This window comes from Spermophilus citellus (genome assembly GCF_964194105.1).
Source record: "Spermophilus citellus genome assembly, chromosome: 15".
NCBI lineage: Eukaryota > Metazoa > Chordata > Mammalia > Rodentia > Sciuridae > Spermophilus > Spermophilus citellus.
This window is the reverse complement of record NC_138195.1, coordinates 29,067,276-29,086,853: the sequence shown is the minus strand read 5'-3', so window position 1 is coordinate 29,086,853 and position 19,578 is coordinate 29,067,276. Positions and strand designations below refer to the sequence as shown.

At 33.3% G+C, this 19,578-nt stretch overlaps 1 protein-coding gene across 12 annotated transcripts in view; it reads left to right on the top strand.

The window, feature by feature from the left end:
- PCDH15 (protocadherin related 15) overlaps positions 1-19,578 on the top strand; it is a gene marked incomplete at both ends in the record, with an annotated part of 726,342 nt that overhangs the window by 542,309 nt on the left and 164,455 nt on the right. For all 12 annotated transcript variants that reach the window (XM_081268810.1, XM_081268808.1, XM_081268818.1 and 9 more), the window contains 2 exons: positions 9,944-10,249; positions 12,982-13,206. In XM_081268810.1, the coding sequence (XP_081124936.1) occupies positions 9,944-10,249; positions 12,982-13,206 (531 nt within the window). The remainder of the gene's footprint in view (positions 1-9,943; positions 10,250-12,981; positions 13,207-19,578) is intronic.

Genomic DNA, 19,578 nt, shown 5'->3' with positions numbered 1-19,578 from the left:
ATTAATAATGAAAAAGATTAATAATGAACTCCTTTCTAGAGTTCAACCTTATTATTAATAAGGTTCAACATTATTATTGTTAATAAGGTAGAATTCTAGAAAGGAGTTTTAAAAAATTAAACTACAGTTTTGTTAATTCCGTAAGAAGTAGGCATATGTGGTATATTTATTGTAAAACAAACAAGAAATAGATCATCTTAAAGAATTCTAGTTGACGAATGAAATATAATAAAGTAATAGAATAATACCAGATACAAAATTGAAGAAAATATAACTGTTGATGTTTTTTTCACTTAATTTCCATCTAAAATGGAAATGTATATAATCATTTTATTTTTTTTTCTGATACATGGAAATAAATAACAACTTTTAAGAAAAAACAGCCAATAGTAATTGACATTCTTCATTTCTGCATGTGATTGGGTGGTTGAGAGAAAATTGATAGGTTATTGTTAAATGGAAACAGTTTTAGAAGAAATTTTTACAGAAAATATTGTGTAATTACTATATATCAATGCAAACAAAAGAAAAGATACATAAATAAGCCACCTGGCCATTAAAAATTCAATGTCATGGAGGTTGTAAAAAAATTACAGAAGATAGTATTAAGGCATTTGGTAAAGAAATGGACAGTAAGCTTCAGGAACACAGAGATAATACTTTTTCCTTACTCTGAGGCTTCTTAGATAACACTTGGGCTAAAGAATACACATCTTACGAATTGATACAAGAACTTTATGGTAGAACAAAGCAAACACAACACAGCCTGGTTAGTTTGGCAAAATGTACTTAGATTTAGAGATTACAGCATGTTTGCCTATAAGAAAAAGATGAGACTCAAGTTGAAGAAATGGAAGTAAAAAAAAGTGTGAAGACAAATTAAAATTTCAACCTCTGAGTTTCCACCATCATACAAAATGGAAGACACACATTAAACTTACAGTGCAGAATGATCAAATGCCAAGAAACAGAAAATATAATAATCACAGAAAAAAGTCTTAATTTCTTCTACCAGCATTGTTAAAAATAATTGAGAGACAAAAGACAGAACTACTGCAGAACAATGTAAAGATATTTAATTAACATTTTTTTTGCTTGTTTGTGGCATGAATATGAACCAGATAGCCCTTTCTCTAAAACATCAAAGTAATAATCTCAGAATGTTTGTCATTATATGACACAAGAACAGGTAAGGACTTTTACTACAATACTTCATGGCTTTTTTGTAATGCTTACTTTTTAATTATTGGAGGTTAACCTACATTCTATTATTATGAGATACACAGGTTATCTTGTAACAACTTAAAAGTGCTTGTTTATTATGACATCCTCAGTTTATATGTGTTAAATATCACCCACTTTTGAGAAGACAGTTTATTTCCATTTTCTTGCTGTGTCTTTTACTTATTTTTCATATTTTCATTCTTGCTCCAACTTCCCACTTTCCAAACCACACTAAGCTACTTACAGATTCTTTTCTCTAATGGTACTTCCCATTATGTAACAGATGGATAAGCAGTGGCTTTTTAGAGCTAATATTTAGTTGTCCATTTTTGTTTGGATATGAGATGTCCCCCACAAGCTCCTGGGTTAATGCAAGAATGTTCAGAGGTGAAATGATTATACTTCAGCCTTATGAGAGTTGTTACCTCGTCAGTGGATTAATCCATTTGATGGGTTAGTAAATTGACTAGACTAACTGGGTAATAACTGGAGGTGGGTGGGACAAGAATGGAGGAATGCCTTGGAAATTATAATTATTTAGTCTCTGGATCCTCTCACTCTCTGCTTCCTTGCTCTCATGAGATGCAGTTTTCTTTTACCATGCCCTTCCGCATGAAGTTCGGCATCACCTTAGGCTCCAGCAATAAAGTTGGCTGTTCATGGACTAAACATCTAAAATCATGACCCAATGTAAACTTTTTTTCTCTAAAGTAGTTTGTGTCAGGTATTTTGATCACAGTGACAAAAACCTTATACATTGTCCAACACATATAAATAGCAGTAAAAGGTTGTTTGTGATAAGTACAAAAAGGATCAGAGGTTGAATAAAAAGAAAAGACTTCCCAGATTCGCGGAACTGGAGCCAGTTTTGAAAGATTCAGTCTAGGTTACAAAGGAAGCCTATTAAGGGAAGATGGGAAAGGACATGGTGAATATCAAGGGAGGTGAGTATGGTAGCTTATACTGTTGTTTCTGACTTGTTGCTGTCTGACTCTGAGATGATACTTCTCTACCACATCACCCTTGTCATGTGATTTGCCTTGATCATTGAACTAGAAATATAGGTGATCTGTTCCACTACCAAGCAGAAGCATTAAGTGTTGTGGCTTATTTTTCATTTGTCACATGAGTGACATGTTCCTATAAGAGCTGATCCCTTAACCTCCTTTCTCAAGTGAGGCAGACATGGAGCAGAGCAGCAAGGAATGCATGATATATTCTGCAGAGACAATAAATAAACATTGATGATTTTAAACCACTGAGATTAGGAGTTGCTTGAAAACTGACATATTTAAGAAAAAAAAAGTGAAACAGTTTATGTCAGCGAGTTATTTGTGGAATATAAATGCATAGAGAGATGCCACAACAAGATCATGTACAGTATTAAATGCTAGGATAAAGTGCAATTTATTACATAATAAATACTAAGTAATTTTTTGGATACTGGTAAAATCTGCAAATTTGAATAAAGCGAAAATAAATCACTCATTAAACATTTATTAAATAAAAATTCATTGAACATCTCTGAAGATTTGGTATTAGAAAGTCAATGTTAAAAAGTGCAGTTTTCTTGTCCTCAAGTTGCTTGAAGTATAGTGTAGGAGACAAGCAGATAAACAGGCAATTACACCATGTCATAGAGTCAAATAAATACAGGATGACAGCGAACCTGGCTGGAAGGATAGTGTCTCAGAGAGGTGGAACCAGGAACATAATCCAGAGAAATATCTAAGCGCTTAGAAACAGTTTAATTGCAGTTTCTCCGCGGTAGAATAGAAAGAATTTAAGAACACTAAAAAGACATAGCTTTGGAGAAAAATATGGGCAGCTGACAAAACTTTTATGTGTGGAAATACTATTTACTGATTTCTGTAGGCAGAATTTATTTTTTCAGATTTGGAAAGACAGCTTGCAGTAGTGACAACAAGCAAGGGAATGTTTGCTGTTAAATAACACTAATGCTTTTATCAGTTATTATTGTAATGATTTTAAGAACCTCACAATTTATGACAATACCATAAATACTCACCCACTGACAGGTACATTTGTTTCCCAAACCATGATGAAATTACTTTAAAATGCAACTTAAAGTTATCTCTTTTCTTCTACTTTCAAATGGAATGCATTTTTCAGGTCTTGTTTTTTCTCAGAGCAGATAGCAAATATTCCTCAGTATGGCAATATCTATAAAATCATCAAATAAACTTTTTTGTTGAAATTTCTCTATCATGTATCTGATCTAATAATACATGAATTTTTAATATTTATCTTTCTTGTAATAACTAAAGTAATTTTCTCTTTATATTCTTTATAATTAAATCATGAGTTTTCTTATGTTTTTGTTTTTTACACTAAAAATACTGTGTAGACACAAAACTTTCACATATGAGTTTTTTAAATTGACATACACCAGTATTCTCAGAAAATCTTGACAATAATAATATTAATAGAATAAAAGAAATTTGCTATACAAGATTAAAAATGACTCCGAGGAAACAAAAATGTATAAATAAACTAATAAAAACAGGCTAATTTGTTCCACCAAAAATATTCTTTCAGAAATGAAGGATAGAATTGATCTTTTTAAAATACATTCCAAGTAGATATTGAAAACCACAATAACATAAAGATGGGTAGTTTTTTTTTTTTTTTTTTTCTTTTTGTTGTTGTTGTTTGTTTCTTTGCTGTACTGGGAATTGAATCCAAGGATGTTGGGCTAAATTCCAAGTCTTTTTTTATTTTTTGTTTTGAGACAGCTCTCACTCATTTGCTGAGTGTCTTACTAAGTTGCTGAGGCTGGCCTTGAACTTGTAATTCTCCTGAATCAGCCTTTCAAATCATTGGGATTACATGCATGAACCACGATGCCTGGCAAACATGGATACCATTTTTTATGGGTAGCTTAATAAGACACAAGTATGTTGTTAATATGTAGTCCTCTTAGAAGATACATAAATACTCATTACCACCATATTTTTTCAGATGAAGGATGAAAGTTTACAGAGATTGACTCTCTCAAGGCCATTGAATCAGTATGGGAAGGATATGTGCTTCAAAATCAGAACTTAAACCCTTAAGAAATCACTAGTTTGTATATCTATATTCTGGTGTCCTAGGGAATCACTATTGGAGCACTCAAATGTTTGAGGAAACCTATTTACTCCCTTATGTTTTGGTGATTTGAACTCAAGTAAACTTGTTACCTTTTGGTCTATAAGTCTACTTGCCATTCTTCAATATTAAATATGAAACATTTGTGTGGACAGAGGAAAACCTTACCCTCATTTTGTGTCATTTAGTTGCTACTCTCCTTTTACACCATGCTTGAATAAATTCACTTCTTTAAAGAACTAAAGTCAACAACTATTTCATATTTTTTGATGTTGCAGATAATAAATTTAAAAAATATGTTTCCCTTAATAATGTCAAAAATCACTACCAGGGGCTGGGGATGTGGCTCAAGCGGTAGCGCGCTCGCCTGGCATGCGTGCGGCCCGGGTTCGATCCTCAGCACCACATACCAACAAAGATGTTGTGTCCGCCGAGAACTAAAACATAAATGTTGAAAATTCTCTCTCTCTCTCTCTCTCTCTCTCTCTCTCTCTCTCTCTCTCTCTCTCTCTCCTCTCTCTCACTCTCTCTTTAAAAAAAAAAAATCACTACCAAACTTCACCTGACCTTTCCACTCAATGTCTTTTATGGTTCCCACTTGGAGGTAAGAAGGGAGTGGGAGTTCATGGCCTCTTAATTTACTTACTGTCAAGGAGAAGCACGAAGAAGAGGAAGCTCCTGCTCAAACTCACTTTGGATTCATTAAGAGGTGCAGAAGAGTTCACAACTTTTTAATAGTTTAATATTTTCCTTTTGTCTACATAAGTCTTTTAGTTAAACTGTGTTAAAATAAAGAGAAATATTTTTCTCTAATAATCTGAATAATGCAAAAATATTTATATGTTTTAGTTGTAAAAGGACACAATACCTTTATTTTATGTATTTATTTTCATCTGGTGCTGAGGAACAAACCCAGTGCCTCACATACGCTAGGCAAGTGCTCTACCACTGAGTTACAACTGCAGCCCCAGTACAAATGTATTTTAAAGTGAAACTAAACATTGACAAACAGAACACATTATCTACCCAGGTACCTGTTAATAGAAGAGGAACAAGCATCTGGCTCTCCTTTGGGGTTTTATCCCAATTCATCTCACTGATCTAGACATGCTTCTAGATTTCTACAGGATTTGGAATCCACAGTATAGGAATTCCAGAGTTGAGGTTCCATTTCCTCCTCCTCCTCCTCCCCCTCCTTCTTCTTCTAGGAACAATTGTATAGTAGATCACTATAAAGTAATAATGTGCAAGAAAGGGGATGAATTCAATGCTTAATCAATATCATATCTTGTTCCCTTTCAAACAGCAAGAGAACAAATTGGTGCACATAAGTTGTTCAGAAAACCTTTGCTTAATAAATGGTCTCATATAATCACTTCATTTTATTTCATTCTTAAATAATTGGTTGTTTTTGATATATCTAACTTTTTAACCTTACTGTTTAAGATCTGACAATTTTTTTTCCTGGAAAATATTCAAAGTTTTGTCTAGTGAGGTCTTTATTTTTACTTTTTAAGGTCTGTATTTGTCAACAGACTATCAGCCAATTTACCAGCAATATGCATTTACAAATAAGTAGCCACAAATCAAGCCTCATAGTAAGGTAGATATTACAAAAATGTGTTAACCATGGACAGACAATTATAAAGTTGCAGCTATAGTGTTTATTCCTTTGATGTAGTACAAGGGGAGAAGACATGTGTGATTTTTCTTATTAACAATTTTAATTAACTTTTAATTGATTTCTAAGAAGATAAATGGCTTCATTATAGCATCACATGCCAAGCTGCTTGGCTAGATATTAAACATGGATGCAAAGTTCTTGACAGTGCTGCTGATAATAAGGGATTCTGTGTTTGTTATCTCATCTAACATCTATATACTCATATATAATAGCAAGTAAGTGAAAAAACCTTGCTTAGGTAGCCCATGCCACTTTACTTATACTTTTTTTACTCTTCAATTAATCAAGAGATTAAAAAAAAAAACGACAGGGGAATAACTACATTTTGTGAACATTTTAGTCCATTTGTCTTCATTAGTTGTATATTTGAGTAATATTGCAATTTTTACAGTAAATTCCTGCAGAATATATAGTCTTTTGTTCTATAAGAATCATATATACTTCCTTTCATGAAGACCAGATGTCCAGTAAATTCAGTGGTAGTAGATCTGCTCAGTCTTCCTGTGTGTGTGTGTGTGTGTGTGTGTGTGTGTGTGTGTACTTGACATATTACTTACACTTGAGCTAATTTAAGAGATTTAAAAAAGATTTTTAAAAGCCTGTTGTGAGGATGACCCATCTAACATTTATTTTTAGTCTTCCAACCAATTATCTGTTTGAATATTTTCTCTCAACAAATCATCTTATCAGAAAGTATAGATTGCTATATGTTTGCAACAAGTGTGATTAAAACTAAGGACTTTGAGATGATAACATTACCCTGGATTGTCAACGTAAGCCTACTGAATTATGTAAGCCCAGTAAATGCAATAGGGTGACTGAAGAACAAGTCAGAGATGAGATGGAAGAAGAGCAATTCAAAAAATTCCATAGGAATTGGCCACCACTGCTGCTCTTATAGGTGAGGCAGTGTGCCAGGAGTCACAGGATGTGAATGGCAGCTAGAAGGATGGGATTGGTCCTCACATGTCAACCACTAAAACAGTGGGGATTTCAGTCCTACAACCTCAAGCAATTGAGTTCTGTCCACAACTTGAGTGAGTAAGGAAATTAGTTTTCCCTTAGAGACTCCATAGAACATAGTCTTTCTTATACTTTGATTTTAACCAGGTGAGACCCATATTTAACTTACCTGCAGATCTTTAAAATAATGAACTTGTTTTGCAGAAGCTGATAAGCTGGTAATTTGTTACAGTACCTGATACAGATTAGAAAACCAATACAGGGAAAAAAAGAAAAGAAAACCAATATAGGCAGTCCCTTGATGTATAATGGTTCAATTTGTCTTTTTTTTTTTTCCAATTTGGCCATAGTGCAAAAGCAATTCATATTCTTCGATAAAAACTGTCCATCAAAATTTTAATTTTGATCTCTTCCAAGGCTACCAATATGTTGTATAATACTCTTTCAAGATGCTGAGCAGCATCAAGAGAGGAACAGCTCTCACTTAGTCATGCTTTCTTGAGTGTAAATAACCAATGCTCTACTGTGTACTGTGTTGCTAAGCTATGAAGTTCAGTAGGTTAGATGTATTAAATGAATTTTTACTTACAACATTTTCAATATACAATAGGTTGATCAGGATGTAATCCTATAGTAAGTCAAGTAAAATTTGTATAGTTATATTTGGGAGTCCTAATGGAGATATCAGCTGGATATTTATAGAGGAACACATACACAACACTCTCCCCTCCAAATATACACCCACTCATACAGTCACACACACACATACACACACACATCAGCCATAGTAGTTAAATTGAAATATTTTATCAATAAACCTTCAATCATGTGGATGAATAAAAATAACTCAAGAAAGTGTCATTTTAAATTACTGATTGCATAAATGACTGATTTTGTGACCTAAAGTGTCTCAGAGACAGACAAATTACTGAAAATTGCAAGATTGTTAGAGTAATGAAGTAAAACCTACTTATATTACTAAAGCATTTATTTATCTTCAGTTATTTTGAAAAATAAAATAAAATTCACAGTTTTATTTTTGTTTTTTCCGCAAAGATGTTCAACTTGACTAATTTGTCAATAATTTTTGTGACAAAGTTTAGACAAAATGTACAAATTGAAGAAAATGTGGGGCTGGGGATGTGGCTCATGCGGTAGCGTGCTCTCCTGGCATGCGTGCGGCCCGGGTTCAATCCTCAGCACCACATACCAACAAAGATGTTGTGTCCGCCGAAAACTAAAAAATAAATATTAAAAAATTCTCTCTCTCTCTCTCTCTCTCTCTCTCTCTCTCATTAAAAAAAAAAAAAAAGAAAATGCATCTATAGACACTCTTCTCTTCTTTCATAGTATTTCTTTCCTCCTCAGGCAGTACTATAATTCTTCTGCTGTCTTTTTTCAGGATTAAGCCTCAAGAGAGGGTCACCTCCCAAGGGCACTTTTGTTTTGATGAGTCTAAGGGACAAACACTGTTGAAATGTCTGGTATTGTGACCTGTAGAAGAAGCACAGTTAAAAACATGTTTCACATATTGGACTTACCAATTCAAACTAGACTCAAGATTTGACAAAACTATGCATCCCTCTCCATTGTTTATAAAGCTTAAAGTGGAACTGCATGTGTACTGCTAAAAAATTGAACATTACTATCTTATGTGCATATATGATTTACTCAGCCAGTGTAATTCTATATCATGTTCAACCAGAAAAATAAGAAGTTATACTTCATATATATAATATGTCAAAATACATTCTACTTATTAGTTATATATAACTAATAATAAAAAAATTTAGAATTTTAAAGTGAATTGTACCATATCCCAGGATCTGCGTTCATCACCTAACTATTGTGTCCTTGATGTAGAAAGCACTCAAGCATCTTGTTTTCCCTCCTTTCCTTGCTGATAGCTTTTAGTACAACTGTAACATTTCACCTCTTCCTAGATGTATCAAGTGGTTTTTGAAGAACAATAGCAAAGAATTGTTTAAAACAAAATGTTAAGTATTTGATAGTGCAAAGTCATTGTTTAGAAAACAATTTATTGAATTAGTTAGACTAATTTTCATAATATTAATTAGACTAATTTTCATAATATTCCTTTAGAATATTTACCTAAAATTTACTCATTGTTTTGATACAATGTACCTTTCAGGACTTAAATATTTTCACCAGGTTTATCATAGTTCCAACTGTTCTCTATTATTATGGATATTTATATTCTAATATTAAAGTAGCCCCTTGCATTTATACTTTACAATTACTGGATTTTTATTCTCACTTGGGTTTTGAATGCATTTAGTTTCAAATCTCAGTTCTATACATTTAACATAAATTCATTAATTTCACAAGTATTTATTAAGTATTTTTATATATGAGACATTGTACTAAGAACTGGGACACTGAAGTATTTATTTCTTGTGTTACCCTAGGCAATACAATTAAATTCCATAAGCCACATTTTTCCATTTACAAAATGGGACCAATATTTACTCACTAAAAACATCAGGAGAATTAAATGAGGTAAAAACACATAGTGCTAAAACATATTTAAATATGAAAATGAATATAAAAAGAATTTGAATGCAAACACATAGACACTTAAGTTATTACTCAGGAAATTGTTTTAATTAAAAAATATATTTTTGTCTTACTTTGGCATTCAAAATCTATTAAAAATAATACATGAAACATTCAGTATTTTTATAATATGTATTTTCTGTCATAATATCTTATTGTAATGCTAATGATGTTATCAATGTGTAAGTTATGCTCATTTTGAATGAGTATGCTAACTAAATTATGTATATTCCTTTTCATGTTTTGGACTGTGCATTTCATCTTCATTATCTTTTAAATTTTCTCATTAGAGATAAAAAGAATATCTGATTAGGAAAATGTCATAATATGTCAGTAACATACCAGAAGCTACTGTGTGAATTCTTTGTTTTTGATTTCTTTTAGGCAACAGACCCTGATGCTGGAATAAATGGCCAAGTGCACTACAGTTTGGGTAACTTCAATAATCTTTTCCGCATCACATCCAATGGGAGCATTTACACTGCAGTGAAGCTTAACAGAGAAGTCAGGGACTACTATGAACTTGTTGTGGTGGCAACTGATGGAGCAGTACACCCTCGTCATTCGACTCTAACACTGGCCATCAAGGTTTTGGATATTGATGACAATAGTCCAGTGTTCACCAATTCAACATACACTGTTGTTGTGGAAGAGAATTTGCCAGCTGGGACCACCTTCCTTAAAATAGAGGTATATGGAAAAAGCATTAGTTTGATTAATTCTGAATTCTTAGATTTGCAATTAGGGTGATGTATCCAAAATCATCAGCAGCAAAAATACAATTAACCCACTTACATTTTAGTTTCACATAAAAATGAAGGAATTATATTACAAGTATATATCAAATATTGTATTTTGCATTTTCTGTGACAACCTCTCATTGGGAGATCCCGCAGAATTAATGGGAAAAAAGGCAAATTTGTAAGAAAAAATATACTTTCTAACAGTTTTTTTTAATTTACAAAGTTAAGCTGTATATTTTTATAACATTGGAAACATAAAGAAAAAATATTATTACTTAAATATTCAATATTCAATTGTTGTGTGAATTTTTCACATTAATCTTTGTTCTAGAACAAATACGCATGTGTGCAGGTATGTACATATATGTATACACAGATATACCTGTGTGCTTCTCCTGTATTTTGCAGATATTGTTACATCCATCATACTGTACATTCTTTTTCACTTTACGTGTACAACAAGCATCTTCTAAGGCTCTAACTTACTTTTTTAAAATTTCATCTCTATATCCAAATCTCTTTTAACACCTTCATTGTAACATTCCCAGAAACTGAACATTTTGGTTCAGTAGGTCAGATTGACCCATTAATATGCATTTTTAGCAACCAGTCAATTTATATAGGAGATCTATGTAGTGCATTTTGAAATATTGTAATCATTCTTTCCTCCTGCTAAGAATAACTTGAATTTTGATAGAATGCTTTTCAAGAATCTGTATTTCTTCCATAATTCAACTCAACAAAGATTTCACTATTCAATAAACATTAAGGAATCTAATTAAGGCACATACTGAACAGATAGAAAACCATTATCTCTATATTTTATCCTCCATGCAACTATTCAACCATCCTTTCATTCAACAAGCACATATCTTCAGTGTCTAATTGTATGCCAATTTCTCTTGAGGACATCAAGAATACAAGAATAAGTTAACAAGACAGAGTTCCTGATTTTCTGATATTTTCAGTCTGGTTTACTAAAAAGACAAGTAGATTGGTAATTAAAATAGTGACAAAATCAGAGGTGGAACTCCTAAACTATGCTTGAGCATCAACAGAATGTTTTCTCATGAAAGTTATTTCTAAATTGTTAACTCAGGAGCAAGTCAGAGTCTCTAAACAAAGAGAGAAAAAAAGATTATTTAAGGTGATGGAAAAAAATCTTCTCAAAATCCTGGAGGACAGGGTGAAATTTGAGGGGCTAAAGAACTAGACAATGTGGTGGTCCATCTCATCATGTTAAGGGATTGGCGCTCCCATAACTTGGATGTTGAATGCCCTCATAAGGCCCATATATCTTAAGTTTGGTCCTTATAGCACTGTTGGGAAAAATGTAGAATCTTTAGGAGGTGAAGCCTAGGGGGAGAAAGTTAGGTCACTGAGGATGTGCCCTTAAAGGGGATATTGAGAAACCATCCCCTTTCTGTCTCCCTTTGCTTCCTGGCTGCCATGAGGCAAATAGGCCTCTTCTGTCAGGAGTTACTACCATAATGTACTGTGCTGCCATAGGCCCAAAGTAATAGAAATGTGACCCAGGACAGAAACCATATGAGTAAAAATAACTTTCCCCCCTTTATAAATTGATTTTCTCAGGTACTTTGTCACAGTAATCTAACTTTAAATAACAAAGTGGTTAATGCAAATTGAAATGAATATTGAGAATTGTAGGAAGGAATATGACACGGTAATATCTGTGCTTTGACAATAACTTTATAGTTGTGATGCCAGTAATTAGAGGAAAACAAGACTGAAACTTACAAAGAAGGTGCTTTCATTAATGAATGTACATTCAACAAACTCCAACTATCCCGATTTTTGTTCTTGTTGTTTTATTTCCTCTAACTTAGGTGCTTTTCCCAGTCTATTCTACTGAATGAAATAGCTGTCCCACTTCAACAAAAATCCTATCTTTTCATCTAAATTCCAATTCTGAGTGCTTTTCAGATAACATTGTTTTTTTTTTTTTTTCCCTTCCATTTGTGTACTTGTATAATTATTTCTTCTTTGAGGCCATAACCTAGAGTGCAGGATTTTTGGGTTAATTCATCTTGGCTTTTTCCATAGTACATTGTACCTAATAACTATCCACTAGAGACTGGTTAGAGGAAAGAAGTTATAAAGGAATGATCTTCAGGAATGTATTATAAGATTTCAGTGAGAACAAATTTCTCCTTTTATGTCCTTCATTTTCTTACAGTGAGTGTTCTATTATGTTTATGAAAGTTACACAATAATTACTTTTATTTATAATAGTTTCATGATTATTAAACCAGCAGAAAACAATGATTTATGACATGATTTATTTCTTCACTTTGCTATGATTCATTTAACAAGTGGTCTTCCAAATAAAGTAGATATAGTCTTAAAATAAACAGTAAAACCCCATGGATAGCGCTCGCTCGCGCTCTCTCTCTCTCTCTCTCTCTCTCTCTCTCTCTCCCAACTCTAACTCTTCTTTTTTCCCTCTCTCTCTCTGTCCCAACTCTACCTCTTCCTTTCCCTGATAAATGATAAATTACTTAACAAATTACCTGCCTTTGCAGACATGTCTTTTGGTCATCATTAAACTCTTGCTGTCCCAGACACTGACACATGACTATCATCAATTTTGCTTGCCTCTATTTTGGCAATACCACTGATTAAACAAAACAAAACATTCTTTTACTTAACTTGTTACAGGCCAAAGATGTTGACCTTGGAGCAAATGTGTCATATCGGATAAGAAGCCCTGAAGTGAAGCACTTTTTTGCACTACATCCATTTACAGGAGAGCTGTCCCTTTTGAGGAGTTTGGATTATGAGGCATTTCGAGACCAGGAAGCAAGTATCACTTTTCTGGTGGAGGCCTTTGATATTTATGGAACAATGCCTCCTGGTATTGCTACTGTCACAGTGATTATAAAGGTAAGGATTGTGGAGACTTCCAGTGGCCTACTTTCTCTCTACATGTAGCTACTAATTCTTATATGATACCTATTATATTTTGGTCAGTAAACCATAGTAACCATAATGTTGCCAACCAAGCATATAGGCTATATTTTTTATGTAAAGTATTTATGAAGACTTGATAAATTGCCATGTTTTTTTAACCTTTGAAAGATAAATTTGAAAGAGGTACTCAATATGCATTAAAAGACTAGTTTCTGAGTCTGTATTAGTAGTATCACTTTAGTCGAATTCTAATCTAACTAGAAAACAGTTCAGTTCAAATTCCACAGCACCATGGATATTAACTTACTTCAGATTTTTTTCATTAAAAAATAAAGCAAAAAGTGAAAAAAAAATAGAGTCTGGATATTTAAGTGTTCTTAGATCCCAGAACTAATTACACTATTATTCGGGAATTCAAGAGTCTGGGATAAAGAAAGCTTCAGAGTCAGATGGAATTGAGGTTTTAATTTGTTCTATTTTGTTATCTACAGTTACAGTCCATAAAGTTTTTAAGGTGATCTGTTTAGTAGAGTTTAATTATGATACATTACTAGGAATTTTGTATTCATTACTTCTTACTAGCTCTAGAAATGTGCAAATACATTTTTTCCTACAATAAGAGAAAGTTAGTTTCTCAGGATGACTACAGTTCTTGAAGGGCAATTCCAGTAGAAGAGCATATGTATCTTGGTTCTAAGGTAAGCAGTCAATGGCAACTTTTCTATAATTCTCATTTTTATAGGACACTATAAATTTATATATGATGAAAGAAGAAGTCATTGCCTTCTTGGGCTTTTTAGAATTGATTTTTAAAAAAGAAGACATGCAATGAGTTTACTTAAAGAATAAAATATCGATATGAAAGCATAGAAGGTTTTATCAATACAGAACTATAACAAGTGCATCACTCCTGTGGGTTAATGTCCTTGATCATAACATCTGCATGTTTGAACTTCTTTTTCTTTTTCTTTTTTTTTAGATGATTTCAGGATTATTCTGAAATAATAGAGTGGGATACAAGGATTAACTCTTTCCTCTTTTCACTTTACCTAGGCTCATCTGCTGGCATGTACACTGACACCATTTCTTCCTAGAATTATTGCTGCCACTTCTAAAATAATCCAGAAAGGACACCATAAGCCACCTCAATTCTTACATACCCTTAAGCTGTCTGGAGAGTTTCCTTAGGATCTGGATTTCCTTTTTCTCAGGAGTTCACAGTATCATACTTATTTCTTCCACTTTGTATCTACTTACACTGTATCTATTTAAGAAGTAGGAAACATCAATTTCAGAGAGTTAAAATTTTACTTAGAACCAAGTTTTCTTTGGAAAAAGGGAATTCAAAATATCAAAATATTTCCTTGGACTGTCTGCTTTTCTTTTTGCACCTTTTGGCTATATGATGATTTTTCCCTGCTCTAGGAACTTTCAAAAGAACCAAGGAACACCAAAAATCACAGGGAACCTAGAGTCGGGAGGGGATCAATTTGTATTTTGAAATGCTATTTTGTCACACTGTTGTGTGATAGAATCTAGAGATCTACTTACAAAAAAATATCTAGGGAAATGATGCTAACCATGGTGATGAACTCATCACAATAGGCAAACAGATGGGAGAAAAAAAAAAAAAAAAACTAAGAGTGATGTAAACAGATCAGTGATATCAAAACAACTTCTGAATCAGGTGAAAAAAACAAAGGCTCTCTCACTCTAAATCATCCTTGTCTACCGAAATGGTTTGGTAGAATTGGACAATTAAAAAATCAAGAGTAGACAAAATATTTACTTATTAATGGTATGGAGCAAAGAAAAGAAAAGTTAGTGTTTACTGCCCTTTGGTTTCTCCCTAGAAGGAAATTCAAATGGCCTTGTCTTCTGTCTCAGAACAATGTTTGATAATGGCTAATTGTAAACATTCCTGGATTCTGAGTTGGCTACTCTGAATTCAGTTTGCATTCATTTGTTTGGATTATTATTATTAGTTTTTGATGGAAAAAAAATCAATGGAATCAACTGGATCCAAATATATCACCTACAAAGATAAGATATTCATTATATAAGCCTTGTTCTCTCTGGAATTCAAGCCTCTTAATTTCTTCAGGTTTCCAGGCACTCCTCCCTCACTTTATTTTAACATAAGGCTATCACTTGAGGCTTACTTCAGCCTCTGTGAAGGAGTGACTCACAGGGGGCTCATGTCTTCAGGGAAGAATGCTAGTCTGATTTTTATAGTGTCAGTTGTTTCATCTTAGAGAAATTGAACTATTCCAATCAGGATGCTTAATTCATGTAAAGATAATTTTTATTTATTGTACTTTTAAACAAAACAATCTATTTAATTCTATGCATGTTTAAGATAATATTTTTGTTTCTTTCCAAATGACTTAAGCAAAATAAAGTTTTCAAAAAGTTTTCCCAAGAGCAGATTGAAACTTGCTTATCTTTTCTCTGATAACTAAAGGTCAGGTATAACAAACAGAAATTTAAAATTCTGTTATATACCAATGAATCCCATAAAAATGTTATCATTATTTGTTTTTAAGATAAAAATGAAGCACAGACTCATTTTTCCACAAATGCAGATTTTCCCCAAGCTTGTAAATTTTCTGCTATTGGTCTGTACTGTCACCATTGTAAAAGGCTGTTTTGCTGATAACATAATTGGCATGGTATTTTCTAAAGAGATATTTTTACCCAAAACAGTCACCATGGGGAAAGCATCCTGAAGATTTCTCTTTGAGCAGAGACATGATTTCTTTTGTAAAGAAGAGGAAGAAAAGAAAAAGAAAAAGAAAAGATCGGGTGTTTAACATGTAGCTCATCAAACATTTAAAATTGGAAAGAGATATTTGGGAGAAAATTGAAGAGATACGGGGGGAATATTTGCACAGTAAAAATAAAATAAGTTTGTCACAAAAATCTACAAAAACTTTTCTTAGTGTCTAGTTTCAAGGATATAAAAGAAAATCAGTGTTGATCATATAAATAATACATATTTTGTTGCTAAGTTTTTGTAGAACATTATTAGGCCTTTCTTTTTGTATGTTTTTATTGAATGTCAATACCAACAGAATTGGGGATGATTACGAATTAGATAATACAGTAAAATTTCTGGAATATAAAAGCACAATTCTAAAAAATTTAAAAAGTAACATCCAATGTGAAATCTGGCCTTATAGAAGAAGTTGTCACATAAATCAGTTCTCACCATCTGAGTTGTAACATAATATAAAAATACAAAGGTTTGTTCTATGGCAAACTGAGAACTAAACACAAATCAGAACAATGTAATATGTAAATATATATGTGTATATATTATATATACATATATGTGTATATTTGACACTAGAGAGTATTAAAAGGGAAGTAAAGGACTTGTGGAAGAAAAATAAATTACCTAGATGAATAGAATGGTTGCATAGGAGTAGGACAGAGAAAGAGAATGGAGGTTGTATGAAAGAAGATTGCATTCACCTTGGTTGAGTTTGTTTGTCTCACAGTATGCAGGTGTGATTGTAGGCAGGGATGAGTAAAAGGTTCAGAAATGAAATACCATACATGTTTTGGTGTGAATGTGAGATTCTCCCCAAAATTCACTTTGAGAAAATGAAAGAATGCTTAGAGGTGAGATTATTGGCTTATGAGAGCTTAAAACATCAGTGCATTAATCCCCTGGTAGGGATTAACTGATTGATAACTGAAGGCAAGTAGGGTGTGGTTGGCAGAGGTGGGTTATTGGAGGTGTGTCTTTGGGGTATATATTTTTTATCTGGCAAGTGGAGATCTCCTTCTCTGCTTCCTGATCATCATGTGAACTGCCTTCCTCTGCCACACTTTTCCACCTTGATGTTATACCTCACCTTCAGCCCCAAGGAATAGAGCCCTGTCTATGGGCCAAGAACTGTGAAACTGTGAGCCCCTGAATGAATGTTTTTCCCCTAAACTTTTTCTTGTCATGTCTTTTAGTCATAGCAGCAAAAAAGCTGACTAAAATGATATACAAGGCCTGAGGTTGTCAAATGCAGTGGATCTTGGAAGATAAAGTTAGCATTTTCATCTTTCAAAGGGATTTCTTCCTCCAGAAAGAAGGGTAATGTTTGTAGCCTGTAGAATATAAGAATGTGGGTAGCTTTTCCAGGGAGAAACTGGATGTCATTACCAAGGTGGAATTTACTAACCCATGAAATCCCAAGAGACAGTCAGAGTGCCACTGATCCTCCATTTGCCACAGCACTGGTACAGTCCTGGATTGGATGTGGTCCAAACAGCACAGCTTGAGAGAAGAGGAAGTAATATATAACTCAGATACTACAAAACATCTAAACATTTCAAGACTTACAGCATCCATACTTCCCTTCTCTATAGGGAAAAATTTGAATAAAAGATGATTACAATGTACTAACTGGTAGAATATGGTCCAGTACATTGGTCATTATTATTAAAAACTTATTCATTGTTCTCTTGGGTTGTTTGACATGAGCACAATATTTGTTTTAGCCTATGGTCTTCAGATATATCTTCTATTTTATTCTACATGATCAGGTTCTTAGCCATGTGTTCTTTGTAATATATTCACCAACAAGTTTAAGGAATGTCTTGGGGCTGAATTGGTTTTCTTAAGACATCTTCCTGCTCCACCATTCTAGAATTTTAGTTCTAAGATGTAACATATTGCCTTTAAGGAAATAAACTAGAGGAAACAAATAACAATGTGCATGACCAGAGTTCAAAAAAATAGCATCTCATAAACCTTAACAACCTTGTATCTATGGGTCTCTTTTATGGCTTCCTAAATGTCACCTGCTGGCTTCTGGGAATCTTAAGAAAGTGCCTTCCTCCTATACATGACAAAGTTCTTTTAACTTTCACTGATTATCACATTCTCTGCAGATGTCAAGGCTCATGAATCCAAACTTGCTATTGCCACAAGTCTCCAGAGTTTTACTGCCTTCCCAGGGACCAGGGGCAATGGATGCAGATAAGACTCATTGATAGCAGTTGCTGCCAGGCACTGTCACCATTTCCCAGTAGGCTCTGTTGTCATGGCCAAGTCTCATCAATGCTGCAGCTAGATGCTTCCTCTGCCCCTGTGAACTGACTGCTGCACACGAGGCTACACTCTTAATGTATTGGAATCTTCAATATGTTATCTGAAAACTTTGATTTACTAGTCATACCATATTCCAAATAATGATGAATTATGCCCTAAATGTATTAGATCCATGACTCTCAGGATATATTTAGAAAGCAGTAGTCCTACAAAATGGTAATGAATGTGTCATATAAAAAAATAGACAAATAACTTTAGGAAATATTAGGCTTTCTGAAGGTAAAAAAAAAATTTCTATACTGTAGGCCTCCATATTAGTATCTTCAAAATGGTAAATATGCTGGTGTGTATTATGGATCCCAAGAAAAGAAAATGTGATTTTCTATACCACTAACAATTATAATTCCATTATAAAATGGAATTCCATGGAAAAATGATTGTTTCATGCAAAGCAGTTTGTCAAGATAAAAGTATAGTAACTAGTTGGAGGAATGCTTTAAAACTTTTTAAAGACACCTTTGGAAATAGATATTGTATGAGTTATATGTGTGTTTTTAAATTAAAAGCCTATTCAAGTTATCTTACATACATTTTTCTGGTAATTTTTCCATTACATCTTTTCCTCACTTCCAGATACCAGAATTATGCCCTACTAACCAGAATTCAACCAGGTCCCTATCCCTTGTGGGTTGGATAAGCATAAGCAACCTGTGGTCTCTAGTCTTCAATTTCTATATATTTAAAGCAGGAATAATAATAGTAATAATAATAATAGCAGCAACAACAATAATAATAAAAACAATACAAACAGGCCTGGGTGCCAGCATAGGCCAATAATACCAGACATTTGGTAGGAGGATCACAAGTTTGTGACTAACCTGAATGACTCAGCAAGACCCTGTCTCAAAATAAAATAAAAAAGGCCTGAGAGTTTAACTCAGTGGTAGATTGCTTGCTTTGCATGTGGAAAACCCTGAGTTCAATCCCCAGTACTGAAAACAAAAATTGCCAATATGTATTTTGAACAAACTTTTAGACGCATTTATCGATATGATACAATTGACAAGCCTAGAAAATGCCTGGCATAAAATAAAAATAAACTACACACAGAAACACACATTCACAACTATTATGCCCATTTGAGAAGGTCTGAAATGGTCTCATATTTTTACATAGAAATTGCTTGAAGGTAATGCTCAAAATAAGCACATATTTTCCCAACTGGCAATCATATCATTACTTGGAAAAAAATGTACAAAATTTTATCAAATCCTGTTCCCCGTGTCCTGGTT